Below are 20109 nucleotides of genomic sequence, written 5' to 3'. Positions count from 1 at the left end.
GACACAAAAGAAATAGTGCGAACTTGGAAAGAGTTCCCAAAAAAGACAATCCTGTGCACAAAAGGAATACTTTTAAAGGAATCAAAGGAGGCAATCTATGAGGACTACTTCTGAAGATAAACAGAAGGAGGGGCACCATGATGTTTGCATCTTCAGTGGTTCTGGTCCTGCTGGCATTCATGAGGTTTCTACATTTGATCTTGATTTTACAGTACGGAATGTACAACAAAATTCCATGACGCAGAATTGCTATCAAATCTTAGAAGGTGGAAATATAGTGGCTATTGATGCTCAATACCAAACACTCTGTGTGCCAAAGCTGACCTTAAGCCTGCCAGCACTGATTGTTGGTGGACGTTAAATATCCCACGGACTCCATCGTGAAGAGGAAGCGAGTTATCGTCACCATCATGAGACAAGTTAGAAATTCCTTTCCAAAATCCGCGAGTAGCAACGTCATCTGGTTTTCTCAGGTAGCCCTTGGCCTCTCAGGTAGCCCTTGGTAGCCTAGCCCAGGTTACCCTGCTTGTTTATATTACCTCCACCACCGAAAGTGAACGGACTTTATGTATTCACCGGTGTTATTTGCAAAATCGAAGATTTTTCAAACATATTGGTCGGTTGCGTTTGTTATTCTGTCTGTTTGTCTGTCACTCGCCTACAGGTCACAATTTAACCGATCGTCATGAAACGTCAACAAGTTGTAGAGGTCGTCACAATTGAGAAGCCTATTGATTTTAAGGTCAAATGTCATCTGGAGGTCGAATTTCTAAAATCGCCATTTTTCATCCGATTGACTTGAAAATTGAACAGCACTTGTATATTAAGTCACTAAATTGGGAAACCAACTATTTTTGAGGTCAAAAGGTCAAAGGTCAACTCAAGGTCAAACTTGCAAAATCATCAATTTTCATCTAAAAAAATCCCGTCAATTTTCATCTGATTGACTTTAAAATTATATAGCAATTGCACAATGCCTCACTGAATTGGGAAACCAACTATTTTTAAGGTCAAAAGGTCAAAGTCAACTCCAGGTCAAACCTCTAAAATCATCAATTTTCATCTGAAAAATCATCAATATTCATCTGAAAAATCATCAATTTTAATCCTTATTACTTAAAAAATTAAACAGCAATTACATAGTGTATTGCTGATTTGGGAAACCAACTATTTTATGGTCAAAAGGTCAAAGGTAAACTCCAGGTCAAACCTCTAAAATCATAAATTTTCATCTGCAAAATCATCAATTTTTATCTGAAAAATCATCAATTTTAATCCTTACTAACTTGAAAATTAAACAGCAATTACATAGTGTATTGCTGATTTGGGAAAACAACTATTTAAGGTCAAAGGTCAGAGGTCAACTCAAGGTCAAATTTATAAAATCATCAATTTTAGTCTGAAAAATCGTCACTTTTCATCCTATTGATGCAAGCCTTGATCAAGATCGTAAATTTTAATCTTGAAGAAATAGACAATTTGATGAATCAATGGCAACCGTTGTTGGGGTGGAGGGGTGGATTTTGCAAGTATGGTGCTCTGCATGACATCTTCTTGTTTGTCCGTCGGTCTGCTTGTCTTTCTGTCTGTGAGCTGGATATCTCAAAAAGTTATTGACGGATTTGGACAAAACTTGGTGGACAGATTGGGAGTGTGACATGGACGAATTGATTCGATTTTTGTGAAGATCTGAATCCAGATCCGGATATTATGATTATGATACGATAGTGATGCTGATTCGATGCAGATATGATGCTGATGCTATGCAGATATGATGCTGATTATGATGATACTGATGATACGATAGTGATGCTGATGCTATGCAGATATGATGCTGATGATGATGATAATGATGATATGATAGTGATGCTGATGCTATGCAGATATGATGCTGATTATGATGATACTGATGATAGTGATGCTGATGCTATGCAGATATGATGCTGATTATGATGATAATGATGATATGATAGTGATGCTGATGCTATGTAGATATGATGCTGATGATGATGATATGATAGTGATGCTGCTGCTATGCAGATACGATGCTGATTATGATGATACTGATGATATGATAGTGATGCTGATGCTATGTAGATATGATGCTGATGATGATGATATGATAGTGATGCTGCTGCTATGCAGATACGATGCTGATTATGATGATACTGATGATATGATAGTGATGCTGATGCTATGCAGTTATGATGCTGATGATGATGATTCTCCTGTGCTGATGAATGATGATGTGGCATGTTGCCGATTGCTGATGAATGTGATCGCAGCGATCGAGCAGTTTCTTGAAAAGCAGGATGACTTCAAGGCAATCATGCCGCATAGCTATCAGATATGATGCTGATATGCTACAGCAGCGCAGCAACAAATGCATTGATTGCACTTCAAGTTAAACTTAAACAGGACAGTGTTAAAAAAAAAAGAACATTATGAATGCAAATGGTGTTGTTTTCTATCTCAGGCTAAAAACTTTCCCAATACCCATGCATATTCCAGTTAGTTACAAGTAAATACATCAAAATATTGTACTGTAAATATATATTTTAACTTCGCTAAAATCTTCCTCCTCGCATTTGCGGCGATCAACCCCCGTTCCCAAATGCACTTCCCATTACCCTTGAATCGGCCATAAAATTTCAATTGGTGAAGCCTCGCCGTGACGTCACACGGTGTGATTACAATTGGCTGCTTGTTTAACACGTGACCTGCTTTTCGCCAATCGAGTCCGTCCCCTAGCGTGCGAGAGGAAGCGTTAAGGCCTCCAACATGGCGATGTCCTTAAGTTCCAACACTTACAACCGGCAGAATTGGGAAGACGCGGTGAGATCATTTTGCCTTTATGCCGCCGGACAATAGAAACGGCAATCGGAATTCGTGTCCGGAAGAACCGTCTGAGGTTCACGTAGCGTCGCTTAATGAATGAGGCCTAGACAAAGTGCGCCTAGTCTAGTCCCTTAAGGCAAAGCCGTCAACAGCTTGGCAGCATCTTCACGAACCTATCGCTGTTTGCATAATCGAAGCAGTGTAAGATTTCGCCAGAAATATTACTATTTGTATTTAAAGCGACGTTTGGGTCCTGACGAGCGACGGTGTCACGCACGTCGACGTGTGGCGGAGCTTGTGTTGACGTCACGTTTTTGTGTCGCTTCGTGACGAGCTACTCGGAGCTCACTCATTGATCGTCTGGAGATCCCAGAAGCTATCTCGGTCTGGAGATGTCGCTGTGCTCTGCGCATCGGGGATGCTTCATTCAGGACTTGGTGTTCTGCCTTCCTGGACCTTTTAAGTCGTGGCGCTCTTTATTGCAGTGTTCATTGGTATGAAGGTTGATGTCACCTGTTATCTCGACTTGATGTGGCTTTCCCATTGGTGTTCGTGACCCAGTTTATCTTCTTGGGCCTAGAGGTACCCCACCCAGCTATAAACTGTCATGCTGGTGTTTCACAGGCAGGGTGATTCATTTACGTGTGTTCCATCCCTCGGACGGACGTTAATCTGTCATCCCATCTGCTGGCAAGAATAATAGGTGGCATTGCGCTCGCCCCACCCTCACACACACACACACACACACACACACACACACACACACACACACACACACACACACACACACACACACAATAACTTGGGAATAATAGTTGCCATTGAACCCCCCCCCCCCCCCCCCGCCACAAGAACTTGGGAATAATAAGTTGCATTGCACCCCCCCCCCCCACAAGAGCTTGGGAATAATAGTTGGCATTTCACCCCCCCCCCCCCCCCCCCCCACAAGAACTTCGGAATAGCAGGTGGCATTGCACCCCTCCACAAGAACTTGGGAATAATAGGTGGTCGTTAAAGATCCCCACAGTGTCCTTCGCGAAGAGGAGGCAAGCTGTCACTGGCACCCTGAACACATTACAACCTCCTGCCCGAACTACTGCTGGGGAGGCAATGGCAAACCACCCATCATAACCACTTGCCAATAAACTGCAGTATTGAACCTGGCTTCGGGCAGAGCACCGGCTTGCTTTGCACGAAGGACACCATGGGATCTTTAGCGTCCACCAAAAACAGCCGGTGATGGCAGATGGGTCCTCCACTGAACGTCCTTGCAATGGATGATGCACACATTGAGACATATGATACACGTTGATACATCAGTCACCCTGCATATGAAACACCAAAATGAAATGACGAGTGGATAAGTTGTGTAACCTGGTTTTTAATCTTGACCCAGCGATAAACTGTCATCCCTGTGTCATCAAGATCATACAGTGTCTTTCGTGAAGAGTAGGTGAGTTATCGCCGACGTCATGACTGAATTACAGATTCATTCCGTGACCTTAGTCAAACGTCAGACATCGCCAACCGTTCGTGAAAGACTTCGGCCAAGCTTCCCCTGGCCAACCCCACAATAACTTGGGAATAAATATGGCCTTTAAAGAAGAAGATTGGTTATCTCGTATGTCTTGGGAACACTTCCCCCTGTCACTCAGATTTCAGTATAAATCAAAATTGTATACATTGCTGCAAGTATCCTAATGTCATCCAATAACACCAGCAAGGCACTGGCATTGCACCAGCAAGGCACTGGCATTGCACCAGCAAGGCACTTGCATTGCACCAGCATGGCACTGGCATTGCACCAGCATGGCACTTGCATTGCACCAGCAAGGCACTTGCATTGCACCAGCATGGCACCGGCATTGCACCAGCAAGGCACTTGCATTGCACCAGCATGGCACTTGCATTGCACCAGCAAGGCACTTGCATTGCACCATCACGGCACTTGCATTGCACCAGCATGGCACTGGCATTGCACCAGCAAGGCACTTGCATTGCACCAGCATGGCACTTGCATTGCACCAGCAAGGCACTTGCATTGCACCATCACGGCACTTGCATTGCACCATCACGGCACTAGCATTACACCAGCATGGCACTTGCATTGCACCAGCATGGCACTTGCATTACACCACCAAGTCACGAGCATTACGCCACCAAGTCACGAGCATTACGCCACCAAGTCACGAGCATTACGCCACCAAGTCACGAGCATTACGCCACCAAGTCACGAGCATTACGCCACCAAGTCACGAGCATTACGCCACCAAGTCACGAGCATTACGCCACCAAGTCACGCGCATTACGCCACCAAGACACTAGCGTTACGCCACCAAGGCACGAGCATGACGCCACCAAGTCACGAGCATTACGCCACCAAGTCACGAGCATTACGCCACCAAGTCACGAGCATTACGCCACCAAGTCACGAGCATTACGCCACCAAGGCACTAGCACTACGCCACCAGGTCACGAGCATTACGCCACCAGGTCACGAGCATTACGCCACCAAGGCACGAGCATTACGCCACAAAGGCACGAGCATTATGCCACCAAGTCACGAGCATTACGCCACCAAGGCACTACCATTACACCACCAAGTCACGAGCATTACATCACCAAGGCACTAGCATTACGCCACCAAGGCACTCGCATTACGCCACCAAGTCACGAGCATTACGCCACCAAGGCACTAGCATTACGCCACCAAGGCACTAGCATTACGCACCAAGGCACTAGCATTACGCCACCAAGTCACGAGCATTACGCCACCAAGTCACGAGCATTACGCCACCAGTCACGAGCATTACGCCACCAGGTCACGAGCATTACGCCACCAAGGCACGAGCATTACGCCACCGTCACGAGCATTACGCCACCAAGTCACGAGCATTACGCCACCAAGGCACTAGCATTACACCACCAAGTCACGAGCATTACACCACCAAGGCACTAGCATTATGCCACCAAGGCACGAGCATGACGCCACCAAGTCACGAGCATTACGCCACCAAGTCACGAGCATTACGCCACCAAGTCACGAGCATTACGCCACCAAGGCACTAGCACTACGCCACCAAGTCACGAGCATTACACCACCAAGTCACGAGCATTACGCCACCAAGTCACGAGCATCACGCCACCACGTCATTGAGCATCACGCCACCAAGGCACTAGCATTAAGCGTCCAAGGCACTAACATTACACCACCAAGTCACAGAGCATTACGCCACCAAGTCACGAGCATTACACCACCAAGGCACTAGCATTACACCACCCAGTCACGAGCATTACACCACCAAGGCACTAGTATTACGCCACCAAGGCACGAGCATGACGCCACCAAGTCACGAGCATTACGCCACCAAGTCACGAGCTTTATGCCACCAAGGCACTGGAATTACGCCACCAAGGGACTAGCATTACGCCACCCAAGTCACGAGCATTACGCCACCAAGTCACGAGCATTACGCCACCAAGTCACGAGCATCACGCCACCACGTCACGAGCATCACGCCACCAAGGCACTAGCATTAAGCGTCCAAGGCACTAACATTTACACCACCAAGTCACGAGCATTACACCACCAAGGCACGAGCATTACACCACCAAGTCACGGGCATTACGCCACCAAGGCACAAGCATTACGCCACCAAGGCACTAGCATTACGCCACCAAGACACGAGCATTAACACCAACCAAGGCACTAGCATTACACCACCAAGTCACGGGCATTACACCACCAAGTCACGGCATTACGCCACCAAGGCACAAGCATTACGCCACCAAGGCACTAGCATTACGCCACCAAGACACGAGCATTACGCCACCAAGTCACGAGCATTACGCCACCAAGGCACCAGCATTACACCACCAAGGCACTAGCATTGCACCACCAAGTCACGAGCATTACGCCACCAAGTCACCAGCATTACACCAGCAAAGCACGTGCATTACACCACCAAGTCACCAGCATTACACCACCAAGTCACCAGCAAGGCACCAGCATTACATCAGCATTGCACCAGCAAGGCACCAGCAAGGCACCAGCATTACACCAGCATTTCACCAGCATTACACCAGCAAGGCACCAGCATTACACCAGCAAGGCACGAGCATTGTACCAGCATTACATCAGCAAGTCACCAGCATTACACCAGCAAGTCACCAGCATTACACCAGCAAGTCACCAGCATTACACCAGCATTACACCACCATTACACCAGCAAGGCACTCGCATTGTACCACCTTTGCACCAGCATTACACCAGCATTGCACCAGCATTGTGCCAGCATTGCACCACCATTACACCAGCAAGGCACTAGCATTTTACCAGCATTGCACCAGCATTACACCAGCAAGGCACTAGCATTGTACCAGCTTTGCATGAGCAAGGCACTAGCATTGTACCAGCTTTGCACCAGCAAGGCACTAGCATTGTACCAGCATTACACCAGCATTACACCAGCAAGGCAATGGCATTGTACCAGCTTTGCACCAGCAAGGCACTAGCATTGTACCAGCATTACACCAGCATTACACCAGCAAGGCAATAGCATTGTACCAGCTTTGCATGAGCAAGGCACTAGCATTGTACCAGCATTGCACCAGCATTACACCAGCAAGGCACTCGCATTGTACCACGTTTGCACCAGCATTACACCAGCATTACACCAGCATTGCACCAGCATTGTACCAGCATTGCACCACCATTACACCAGCAAGGCACAAGCATTTTACCAGCATTGTACCAGCATTGCACCAGCATTACACCAGCAAGGCACTAGCATTGTACCAGGTTTGCATGAGCAAGGCACTAGCATTGTACCAGCTTTGCACCAGCAAGGCACTCGCATTGTACCAGCATTACAGCAGCATTACACCAGCAAGGCAATAGCATTGTACCAGCTTTGCATGAGCAAGGCACTAGCATTGTACCAGCTTTGCACCAGCAAGGCACTAGCATTGTACCAGCTTTGCACCAGCAAGGCACTAGCATTGTACCAGCATTACACCAGCATTACACCAGCAAGGCACTAGCATTGTACCAGCATTGCACCAGCATTGCACCAGCATTGCACCAGCATTGCACCAGCATTGTACCACCATTACACCAGCATGGCACTAGCATTTTACCAGCATTGTACCAGCATTGCACCAGCATTACACCAGCAAGGCACTAGCATTGTACCAGCTTTGCATGAGCAAGGCACTAGCATTGTACCAGCTTTGCACCAGCAAGGCACTAGCATTGTACCAGCATTACACCAGCATTACACCAGCAAGGCACTAGCATTGTACCAGCTTTGCAGCAGCATTACACCAGCAAGGCTCTAGCATTGTACCAGCTTTGCATGAGCAAGGCACTAGCATTGTACCAGCTTTGCATGAGCAAGGCACTAGCATTGTACCAGCATTACACCAGCAAGGTGTAATCCTCCCTCCTCCCTCCTCCCCTCTCCTTTCCCCTCCCTCTCTCCTTTCCCCTCCCTCTCTCCTTTCCCCTCCCTCTCTCCTTTCCCCTCCCCTTCTCCTTTCCCTTCTACCTCTCCTTTCCCCTCCCCTTCTCCTTTCCCCTCCCCTTCTCCTTTCCCCTCTACCTCTCCTTTCCTCTCCTCTCCTTTCCCCTCCTCTCCTTTCCCCTCCCCCTCTCCTTTCCCCTCCCCCTCTCCTTTCCCCTCCCCCTCTCCTTTCCCCTCCCCCTCTCCTTTCCCCTCCCCCTCTCCTTTCCCCTCCCCCTCTCCTTTCCCCTCCCCCTCTCCTTTCCCCTCCCCCTCTCCTTTCCCCTCCCCCTCTCCTTTCCCCTCCCCCTCTCCTTTCCCCTCCCCCTCTCCTTTCCCCTCCCCCTCTCCTTTCCCCTCCACCTCTCCTTTCTGCCTCTCACTCCTTTTTGCCTCTCACTCCTCTCTCTCTCCCTCTCCTGTCTCCTCCGTCTCCTTTCCCCTCCCTTTCCTTTCTCCGACCTCTCCTTTACCTCCCTCTCCTTTACCTCCCTCTCCTTTCCCTCCCTCTCCTTTCCCCCCTCTCCTTTCCCTCCCTCTCCTTTCCCCCCTCTCCTTTCCCCTGCTCTCCTTTCTCATCCCTCTCCTTTCCATCCCTCTCCTTTCCATCCCTCTCCTTTCCATCCCTCTCTCCTTTCTCCTCCCCTCCCCTCCCCCTCTCCTTTCTGCCTCTCACTCCTTTTTGCCTCTCACTCCTCTCTCTCCCTCTTCATTCCCACCCTCTCCTTTCTTCTCCCCTCTCCTTTCTCCATCTCCTTTCCTCCTCTCTCCCTTCCTCCTCTCTTGCTTTCCCTTTCTCCACTCTCCCTCTCTACCCTCCACTCATCCTCTCTACCCTCCACTCATCCTCTCTCCCTTTCACTCATCCTCTCTCCCTTTCACTCATCCTCTCTTCCTTTCACTCTCCCTCTCTACCCTCCACTCATCCTCTCTCCCGTCCACTCATCCTCTCTCCCTTTCACTCATCCTCTCTCCCTTTCACTCATCCTCTGTCCCTTTCGCACATCCTCTCTCCCGTCCACTCCCCCTCTCTCCCGTCCACTCCCCCTCTGTCCCCTCCACTTTCCCTCTCTCCCCTCCCCTTTTCCTTTCTCCCCTGCACTCTCCCCTCCACTATCCCTCTCTCCCTTCCACTCTCCCTCTCTTCCCTCCACTCTCCCTCCCTCCCCTGCACTCTCCATCCCCTCCACTCTCCCTCTCTCCCCTCCACTCACCCTCTCTCCCTTTCACTCATCCTCTCTCCCTTTCACTCATCCTCTCTCCCTTTCACTCATCCTCTCTCCCTTTCACTCATCCTCTCTCCCTTTCACTCATCCTCTCTCCCTTTCACTCATCCTCTCTCTCTCTCTCCCCCCCCTCTGTCCCTCACTCGCTCTCTCACTCTCTCACTCTCTCTCTAATAATCTATCATTGCACTGGATTGGTCATACACAAAACCACCCTGACTATCCCAATGGATACTGTTCCACTAATTTGCATCGAGCAGCAATGGCAATTTGTTTTGGGAGTTGAGGGTGAATTAACGTCAAATTAATGCCCAGCAGTTATCCGTGAAGGTCGTCATTCGTGTATAAAACTGGCCGCAGCTTCTTGCTGGCAAAGCACAATTATTGCATAAAGGGTGTGCATGTGTGTGCTGCATAATTCTGCTTTTTATAGACTTTTTGCCATGTTTGTCCCAACGAGGATAGTATACCCTGGTGCTGTCATTCCAGCATGTACAGTCATCCAGACTGTCATGGCTATTTTGAGCCATGTCATGTAAGCAGCGACAAATAGAACACTCGCTGCTCTGTTGAAACGCAAGAGAGTCAGATGATATGTGAGTTCGTTTATAAAAAATCTATTTGTGCTTTGCGAATGTTTGCTCATTTATTTCAAAGTAACTTGTTATCCAGTATTTTTTTTGTATACAGAGTCGAGGCTCGTGTAAGAGGTAACACACTAAACACGAAAACATGCACGGACACATAAAACATACAATAAGGGGAGCGGGAGACAAGAGTGGGGGGCAGAGAGGAAAGGATACAAGCACAAAACAGTAGAGAACCAGCGACGTCGGTAGATCTGTGGGGGGGAGGAGGGCTGGGCAGAGGAGAGCATCAGTTGTTATTATGTGTTTTTTCCCACTCTAGTCCATCACCTACCATTTCCTTGTCACATATTGGCACACCATTTACCTTCCAGTTACTTACACGTTCGCTTTACTCGGCACCTATCTTTGTACTGCAGCTCAATTGTGTCCTTCATGGTTTGTACATGTACCACGTGCAATGCCAATAGCAGTTAACATGTAAATAACAAGATCCAATCACATCTCTCACCCATAATTGGAGAGAATAACCAATAAGCTCTCACCTAATCAATTACCCCAGGTGGCTAGGATTTCAATAAATGATCGCCTATGCTCTTCCTGTCATAGAAAGATGCTGACATGGGACATGCTTGGGAGTTTCGGTGGTGCGTTTTTGGCGACCCTGTCGCTGATGACTCGCCAACAAGTGACGAAACTGGTGTGGCGGCTCAGCTGGCATGTAGCAATGGGATTCATATGTATATACTGTGAATGTCTACAGCTTTAGAGAAATCCAGGTAGAGTTTAAAACGGCAAAGGGATTACCTTATGTAGCTTTTCTTGGTTGCTTTATGCAGCTTTATTCTTGGAGGAAGAGAGATTTTTTACCTCAATGACTTGAGAAGAGTTTTCCTTTTTTTTTTTTTTTTAACCTCAATGGTTACCAATTATTGGTGAAGAAAGTTTTTGTTATCTCAATGGTTACCAATTATTGGTGAAGAGAGTTTTTGTTATCTCAATGGTTACCAATTATTGGTGAAAAAAGTTTTTGTTATCTCAATGGTTACCAATTATTGGTGAAGAAAGTTTTTGTTATCTCAATGGTTACCAATTATTGGTGAAGAGAGTTTTTGTTATCTCAATGGTTACCAATTATTGGTGAAGAAAGTTTTTGTTATCTCAATGGTTACCAATTATTGGTGAGGTGAGTTTTTTTTAACCTCAATGGTTACCAATTATTGGTGAGTTGAGAGTTTTTTTAAACCTCAATGGTTACCAATTATTGGTGAGGTGAGTTTTTTTTAACCTCAATGGTTACCAATTATTGGTGAGTTGAGAGTTTTTTTAAACCTCAATGGTTACCAATTATTGGTGAGGTGAGTTTTTTTTAACCTCAATGGTTACCAATTATTGGTGATGTGAGTTTTTTTTAACCTCAATGGTTACCAATTATTGGTGAGGTGAGTTTTTTTTAACCTCAATGGTTACCAATTATTGGTGAGTTGAGAGTTTTTTTTAACCTCAATGGTTACCAATTATTAGTGCCGCCGACCGAGCAGACATGCAGCGGAAAATAACAATTCCATAAAGTGCTCATTTGTAGCTTTGAAGAAGATTGTAGTTTGAAATCGAATCTCTAATTTTGCTGATCCAATTATTGGTGAAGTGAGTTTTTTTTAAATCTCAATGGTTACCAATTATTGGTGAGGTGTTTTTTATGTCAATGGTTACCAATTATTGGTGAGGTGAGTTTTTGTTATCTCAATGGTTACCAATTATTGGTGAAGTGAGTTTTTTTTAAATCTCAATGGTTACCAATTATTGGTGAGGTGTTTTTGTTATCTCAATGGTTACCAATTATTGGTGAGGTGAGTTTTTTTTAACCTCAATGGTTACCAATTATTGGTGATGTGAGTTTTTTTTAACCTCAATGGTTACCAATTATTGGTGAGGTGAGTTTTTTTTAACCTCAATGGTTACCAATTATTGGTGAGTTGAGAGTTTTTTTTAACCTCAATGGTTACCAATTATTAGTGCCGCCGACCGAGCAGACATGCAGCGGAAAATAACAATTCCATAAAGTGCTCATTTGTAGCTTTGAAGAAGATTGTAGTTTGAAATCGAATCTCTAATTTTGCTGATCCAATTATTGGTGAAGTGAGTTTTTTTTAAATCTCAATGGTTACCAATTATTGGTGAGGTGTTTTTGTTATCTCAATGGTTACCAATTATTGGTGAGGTGAGTTTTTGTTATCTCAATGGTTACCAATTATTGGTGAGGTGTTTTTTATGTCAATGGTTACCAATTATTGGTGAGGTGAGTTTTTTTAACCTCAATGGTTACCAATTATTGGTGAGGTGAGTTTTTTTTTTTTACCTCAATGGTTACCAATTATTGGTGAGGTGAGTTTTTTTTAACCTCAATGGTTACCAATTATTGGTGAGGTGTTTTTTTTTAACCTCGATGGTTACCAATTATTGGTGAGGTGAGTTTTTTTAACCTCAATGGTTACCAATTATTGGTGAGGTGAGTTTTTTTTAACCTTGATGGTTACCAATTATTGGTGAGGTGAGTTTTTTTTTTTTACCTCAATGGTTACCAATTATTGGTGATGTGAGTTTTTTTTAACCTCAATGGTTACCAACTATTGGTGCGAGAGAGTTTTTGTTTTCTCAATGGTTACCAATTATTGGTGAAGAGAGAGTTTTTGTTTTCTCAATGGTTACCAACTATTGGTGAGAGAGAGTTTTTGTTATCTCAATGGTTACCAACTATTGGTGAGAGAGTTTTTGTTATCTCAATGGTTACCAATTATTGGTGAAGAGAGTTTTTGTTATCTCAACTTGGTTACCAACTATTGGTGAGAGAGAGTTTTTGTTATCTGAATGGTTACCAACTATTGGTGAGAGAGAATGGTTACCAATTATTGGTGAAGAGAGTTTTTGTTATCTCAATGGTTACCAATTATTGGTGAAGAGAGTTTTTTAAATCTCAATGGTTACCAATTATTGGTGAGGTGTTTTTTTAAATCTCAATGGTTACCAACTATTGGTGAAAGAGTTTTTGTTATCTTAATGGTTACCAATTATTGGTGAAGAGAGTTTTTTAAATCTCAATGGTTACCAATTATTGGTGAAGAGAAGTTTTTGTTATCTCAATGGTTACCAATTATTGGTGAGGTGTTTTTTTTATTATCTCAATGGTTACCAACTATTGGTGAGAGTTTTTGTTATCTCAATGGTTACCAATTATTGGTGAAGAGTTTTTTTAATCTCAATGGTTACCAATTATTGGTGAGGTGTTTTTTTTAAATCTCAATGGTTACCAACTATTGGTGAAAGAGAGTTTTTGTTATCTCAATGGTTACCAATTATTGGTGAAGAGTTTTTTAAATCTCAATGGTTACCAATTATTGGTGAAGAGAAGTTTTTGTTATCTCAATGGTTACCAATTATTGGTGAGGTGAGTTTTTGTTATCTCAATGGTTACCAATTATTGGTGGTGAGCTTTTGTTATCTCAATGGTTACCAATTATTGGTGAGGTTTTTTGTTATGTCAATGGTTACCAATTATTGGTGAGGTGAGTTTTTTTTAACCTCAATGGTTACCAATTATTGGTGAGGTGTTTTTTTAACCTCAATCGTTACCAATTATTGGTGAGGTGAGTTTTTTTAAACCTCAATGGTAACCAATTATTGGTGAGTTGAGAGTTTTTTTTAAACCTCAATGATTACCAATTATTGGTGAGGTGAGTTTTTTAAACCTCAATGGTTACCAATTATTGGTGAGGTGAGTTTTTTAAACCTCAATGGTTACCAATTATTGGTGAGGTGAGTTTTTTTTAAATCTCAATGGTTACCAATTATTGGTGAGGTGAGTTTTTTTTAACCTCGATGGTTACCAATTATTGGTAAGGTGTTTTTTTTAACCTCAATGGTTACCAATTATTGGTGAGGTGAGTTTTTTTTAACCTCGATGGTTACCAATTATTGGTGAGGTGAGTTTTTTTAAACCTCAATGGTTACCAATTATTGGTGAGTTGAGAGTTTTTTTTAAACCTCAATGATTACCAATTATTGGTGAGGTGAGTTTTTTAAACCTCAATGGTTACCAATTATTGGTGAGGTGTTTTTTTTAACCTCAATGGTTACCAATTATTGGTGAGGTGAGTTTTTTAAACCTCAATGGTTACCAATTATTGGTGAGGTGAGTTTTTTTTAACCTCGATGGTTACCAATTATTGGTGAGGTGAGTTTTTTTTAACCTCGATGGTTACCAATTATTGGTGAGGTGTTTTTTTTAACCTCAATGGTTACCAATTATATTAGTGCCGCCGACCGAGCAGACATGCAGCGGACTAATAGTGGAAAATAACAATTCCATAAAGTGCTCATTTGTAGCTTTGAAGAAGATTGTAGTTTGAAATCGAATCTCTAATTTTGCTGATCCAATGTATTGGTGATGCAATCCACACATTTCACCCAATGATGCAATGTGTAGTTGATGTGAAGCATACGTGATGCAATCTTGTCTAGAAAGTGGAAATTCAGAGCCTGTGAAAGTTTCATTGTGTAATGTGTTTGAGGGAAAGTGACAAAAACATTGGCCCACACGCAATAAACCTGAAATCCTCTCGATGAGGGCAACAAATCATTCTTTTATTTTTCTTCCTCCAATCACGCGTTCAATTGTCAGTGCCAATACATTTTCACAACAATCTAAGCTTTAAGAACTGCTACCTGTGATTTATCCCTCAATTTACATCGATACTGGTTATTTGTCAGTATAGACGTAAATAGTTTGACCATTGTCTGGATGCTTTTCTTTCCAAGTCCCCGAACTAACTGGGGTAATCGTACGCACGATTGGCTGTCTGGTGTGTGCGTAGGAATTGTGAAATATTGGATATCGGCGGTAAATTTTATTGCTTGTTTTGCCTGAAGATGATGACGCGTTCATGCATTGTTCGGTAGACTTTCGCTGAGCTTTGAAGCTATGATTTAGACTGGTTCCATTTTGATCTCTAACTTGATCCCTCTCACTAATCTTGGTGATGATGGTTTTTGATGCGTTATCATTGCTGCTATGTTACTTTGTTTTCTCTCTGAGCATTGATTGTTCACCTTTGCTGTTTACAGGAATTCCCGATACTTTGCCAGACATGCCTTGGTGAAAATCCTTACATCCGTATGGTAACTTTTATTCTGCTTTCTACACTTTCTCTTGAGGCTGAAAACCAGCAGCATTGGGATATTCATTGCATTGTTTATTATTATTACTATTATTATTATTATTATTATTATTATTATTATTATTGTCACCCTGTGCTCGCGAAGTGAAAATCAGGGTTAGGCATTCGGTTGTATGCGTACATGTGGCGTACGTGAGGCGTCTGCATTTTAAAAATTCATTTTCTCGGCAACCGTTGGTCCGATTGACACAAAATTTTACCAAAGGAGTGCCTTCACCTGTGGAATATTTTTATTCATAATTATGACATCATAGGTCACATGGTACGGACGCCATCTTGGAAAAACGTTACACCTCGATATCTCCCAAACAGCTCAATGGAAAAAAGTTGAAACAAGGCTCATTGTCAAGTATCCCCATGGGGAATAAGATATGTTGATGATGATGTCATTGGTGCCTTAATTATGACGTCATAATTCGACAAGTACAACGCTTTCATCAATATGAAAAAAGAAATTTCCTCTGCAACTCTTCGTCCGACGGACACGAAATTTGCACCCATATGAGGAGCTGCTCTTATATATTTCTTTAATGATAATTATCACGTCACAGCTCACGTGGTAAGGCGCCATCTTGGAAAAATCGAAAAACGTTACACCTCTATATCTCCCAAACTTCTCAATGGACAAAATTGAAACATGGCTCATTGTCAAGTACTCCCCTTGGGGAATAAGATATGATAATGATGATGTCACCGGTACCTTAATTATGTCGTCATAATTCGACAAGTACAACGCTTGATTCGATCAGTATGAATTTGTTTCTCTGCAATTATTGGCCCAATTGACATAAAATTTTCACCATAGGAGCGCCTCCTCCTGTAGATTATTTTAATGATAATTATGACGTCGTAGGTCACGTGGTACAGGTGCCATCTTGGAAAAAACAAAAACGTTGCACCTGTATATCTCCAAAACCGCTCCATGGAAAAAATAGAAACGTGGCTCATTGTAAAGAACTCCACATGGGGAATAGGTGATGTTAACAATGACGTCATTGGTGCCGTAATTATGACGTCATAATTTGACAGGGACAACGCTTAGTCTGAGCAGTTAGAAATTTATTGAGCGTGATCTACACAACAATTATATTGGAGAATATAAATTTATGATGTAATCGCTCACATGGTCTGGCAATCATATTGGATCAAAGAAAAAAAAAACCCTTCAAAAACAAAAGTGTTGGCTTGCACTAAGTTGACTGTGCAGGGTAAGTATTCTATGAATACCATCCAGTTATTTTTTTTCTTTAAGGACTAGCAGGGGAACCCAGCATTGCCCGATGCTGTTTTAATCCAAGTAGGCATTTTGAAGAAATCAGGTTTTGTTTTTCTTCTATTTTTTTGTGGGTGCCTAAAACACTTTCCTACACCCATTAAGGAATACAACAGGCATTTTAAGGCCATTTTCCCTGCTCGAGCGGGGGTTAGCCTTGCGGGCCCCATGACAATCTTCTCAATTTTGCCCTATTTTCTGCATCTCCCCTTGTTAACCCCATTGCCCACATTTTTCTTCCACCACCTTAAGCCAAGTCTTTCTCGGTCTTCCCCGGCCTCTCCATTCCACCAAGGAATGGGGGTCAGGAATTGGTTAATATCACCTTTCACAGAGCGACAAAGGCTTAGACACTTATAGAGTGATTTTAAAAAAAGTAACTTTTTTTTTTCATTTTCAAAATACAATTTTCACCGAAATAAACACTCCCCGACACCCACTGATGAATCCCTGCAAATTTGGTGAAGATCCGTTTGGTCATCTCTGAGAAAAATGATGACACACCCACAGACAAACATCTTGGGTCATGTGGCTTCACTCATGTTATGCCAGAGTGGGCTATTGCCACCATGCGATGTTTATTTGTGGTCAGCTGGTAGTGAGAATGTCAAACCTTGTACATTATCAAATCAGAAGAAATGTTCCCAGATAATGTTAGTCACATCTTGTCGACTGTTGGTATTAAACAACTCTCCATTATACGGCTGGTTGCTATTGCATTGCATGATTTTAGTTGCATACAAAAAGCAATCTAATAGAGCAAATGTATTTTTAACATGGTGTGGAATTAAAAAACATTTATCTGCTCGTTGCATCAGTGCAGAGATACTGCTCTACCCCTAATGATGTAACCCCATAGATTACGGGAGGAATTTCAAATTTGGCCAAGGTACAAGAACGCAACCGTGTACATACATTCACCAGCAAATGCTTGTGGATGAGACAGCCGACTTAATGCCCCTTCTTAAGGACAGCATGCTTCACGATGGTGCAAAAGGATGGCACAGAGGTAATGCACAGGCCATTGTTCTGTCGATTCTGGGTTTGATTCTCGATCCTAATATAAACTGTGGGACTGATATGGCACTGGCATGTTTCAGATGGGATGTTAAGCTGGGGCCCCAAATGCTTGCATTGGTGGTGGACATGAAATATACTCCAGTATCTTTCCACAAAGAGTAGGCAAATGATCGCTGGCACCCTGGCTAATTTCCAAATTCCTACCCTAGATATCTCGGCAAAGTCCAACTGCTGAGTTTGCCCTCTGCCACTCCATCACCTACCATGGACCAATGGGTCAGTCTGCAACATAATTGGGAAAATTAACAATGACAGCAACATTATGATGCCTACCTGTGATTATGCAACATTATGAGGCAGCAACAGCAACCCTACCTGTGAAGCATCAGGATGACATTTTATAGATTTATCCTATTTCTACAGATATGAAAACCAGATTAGACTTTTTCAGAGGCGAGCACAGCTATCATTCATTACGCAGAGTTTGACCAGTGGATGGTATCATCTGACAATTGTCTTCTTAAATTTTTCTTGCACTTCATTTAAAGTTTAAAGTTCTGATGATCCATCTTGTCTGCAATTTAAATTTGCTCAAACGATTTCCAAAGGTAGCTTATCATGTTGATGTGAGTGAAACACCAACAAGCAAGCAAAAATATATATATATAAAAAGACTCCAGATTCAGGTATTTGGTGAATTGCAAAATAATGTGGACATTTTTTCATCTAAATTTTAATGTGCTTGAGCATTCTGTTTCCATGGAAACTATTAGCGAGTTCCATGTTAGTGAGTTGAGTATTTCCCTTGGCTGTTAAACGAGTCATGAATATAATTACTTGCCTTGGGCGACGAATATGCTTTGCGGGTCAATTATTATCTGTTGTTCTCACCATTTGGTGCTGGTGTTCTTGCTAAGGCAAATGCCTGACCTTGAAGCCTTCTTCGTGCACTAATACTTTGAAGTGCCAGTAACAAGTAGGAGCCATCTATGGTGCAGTGGTGCTTGAAATTGCAGTTGTGGAGGAGTGGCAAGGAGATGTTAGCATAGCTATCTGCCTTTATACTCATGGATCAGGTGTAGGGGGTAAAATGGGGGATATATGAGAATAGTTATTTCATAGTATATGTTAGGTTAGAATGTGTTTGCTGATATAATTACTGTAAATAACAAAATGTATCGGGTGCATATTTGGAAGGATCTAGACACTCCCCCCACTCCCCGCCCAAGTGTCTGTATCTATGCCCTGTCTTTCTTGCCTCCACCCCCATCTCCTTACAGCCCTAAATCTTCCCCGTAATACATATGTCTTTGTGTGTAATCTTCCATGCTAAGTGGCCCACGATGGTGATGCCGAACTATTGACTAAGGTGGATAAACAATCTTGGAAGATGTCGCTCTCTTGCCAAGCAGAATGGGCGAGTCTTCCCTTTGCCATGAAAAGCAATGGTTGTGTCACATCTGCTGAACACATGAATGCCCAGTGAGGCTTTTTACATTCTGACATGAGATCCATGTGATATTGATAATCTGACTTTGTTTGCGTGGTAAGGAAGGATCATGGAAACACCAGTGTCTGGACTTGGTGCAAGTATTGATCACCGAGACTTTTCCGTTCCTTTGGAAGTTTCTGCTCACCTCCAAATAATCGTCATAACTGTGGAGTTGATGACATGGAAGTTCTCAAAGGTTCTCAGCGAATCTTATGCTGTTACCAGAGTAGATTAATTCCTGGTGTATGTTTAACAGATGTGCCCTCAGTCTTGCTTTCTCTGTGTTCAGTTTCAGTTTCTGAGCTAGAGATATGGACCTTCTCCACCAAAGAACCAACAGAGATGTTCTCAACAAAGACCAGCTCACTGGTGTAATGCTTTGATGGGCGGTGGAATAACAAAATGGAGGATACTTGGTTTGGAGTCATTCCTTCAGTCTTCCTGTCCTAAAATGACACAAATGGGGGAATGTTATGGATACATCATAAAACATTATCCTGTACACATGAATGATCCTCTACAATTTCAAGCAATATTTATACAAGAAGGCTTCAACTCACTTGAATGCTGATGCATCAAATCCATCATGTTCTTTAATTGTCTCTACAAACATGGCTCAACGTTTGGTTAAACGGAACACCTCATGCTGATATATGACCCTCGCCTCCAGCAAATTCTCACAGAAAATACCAAATGACTTTCATATGAAGCACCGGTTGTTGCAGGACTCTAGGAAAGGAAATAATTTCTCAGAAGCTAAACTAGGATGGCTTTTTCCATTTTACCTTTTGTGGCACACTTGCACAGGATGATATGTCTTGTATGCATGAAGTATCTGGAGGAGTATGCTAACAAAAACATCTTGGCCAATACTCACAATTCATCTGTTTTATGATGGATGAAGCAGGTATAATCTTGTTAGCAAGTTTTATGGT

At 43.2% G+C, this 20109-nt stretch overlaps 1 protein-coding gene across 4 annotated transcripts in view; it reads left to right on the top strand.

Annotated features, from left to right (window-relative positions):
- Positions 1–2732: 2732 nt before the first annotated feature.
- RBM22 (RNA binding motif protein 22) overlaps positions 2733–20109 on the top strand; it is a 42539-nt gene continuing 25162 nt past the window's right edge. For 2 of the 4 annotated variants that reach the window (XM_068112282.2, XM_068112281.2), the window contains exons 1-2: positions 2733–2835; positions 15277–15330. In XM_068112282.2, the coding sequence (XP_067968383.1) occupies positions 2782–2835; positions 15277–15330 (108 nt within the window). In that variant the 5' untranslated portion in view covers positions 2733–2781. Of the gene's footprint in view, positions 2836–10057; positions 10165–15276; positions 15331–17521; positions 17672–20109 lie in introns of those variants that run through there. The other 2 variants (XM_068112283.2, XM_068112285.2) reach the window with 2 other exon arrangements.

The sequence above is a fragment of the Myxine glutinosa genome, unplaced genomic scaffold (assembly GCF_964187855.1).
Source record: "Myxine glutinosa unplaced genomic scaffold, kmMyxGlut1.1 SCAFFOLD_827, whole genome shotgun sequence".
Lineage (NCBI taxonomy): Eukaryota > Metazoa > Chordata > Myxini > Myxiniformes > Myxinidae > Myxine > Myxine glutinosa.
Note: the sequence above shows the minus strand (reverse complement) of the source record. Positions and strands in the feature narration are given on the sequence as shown.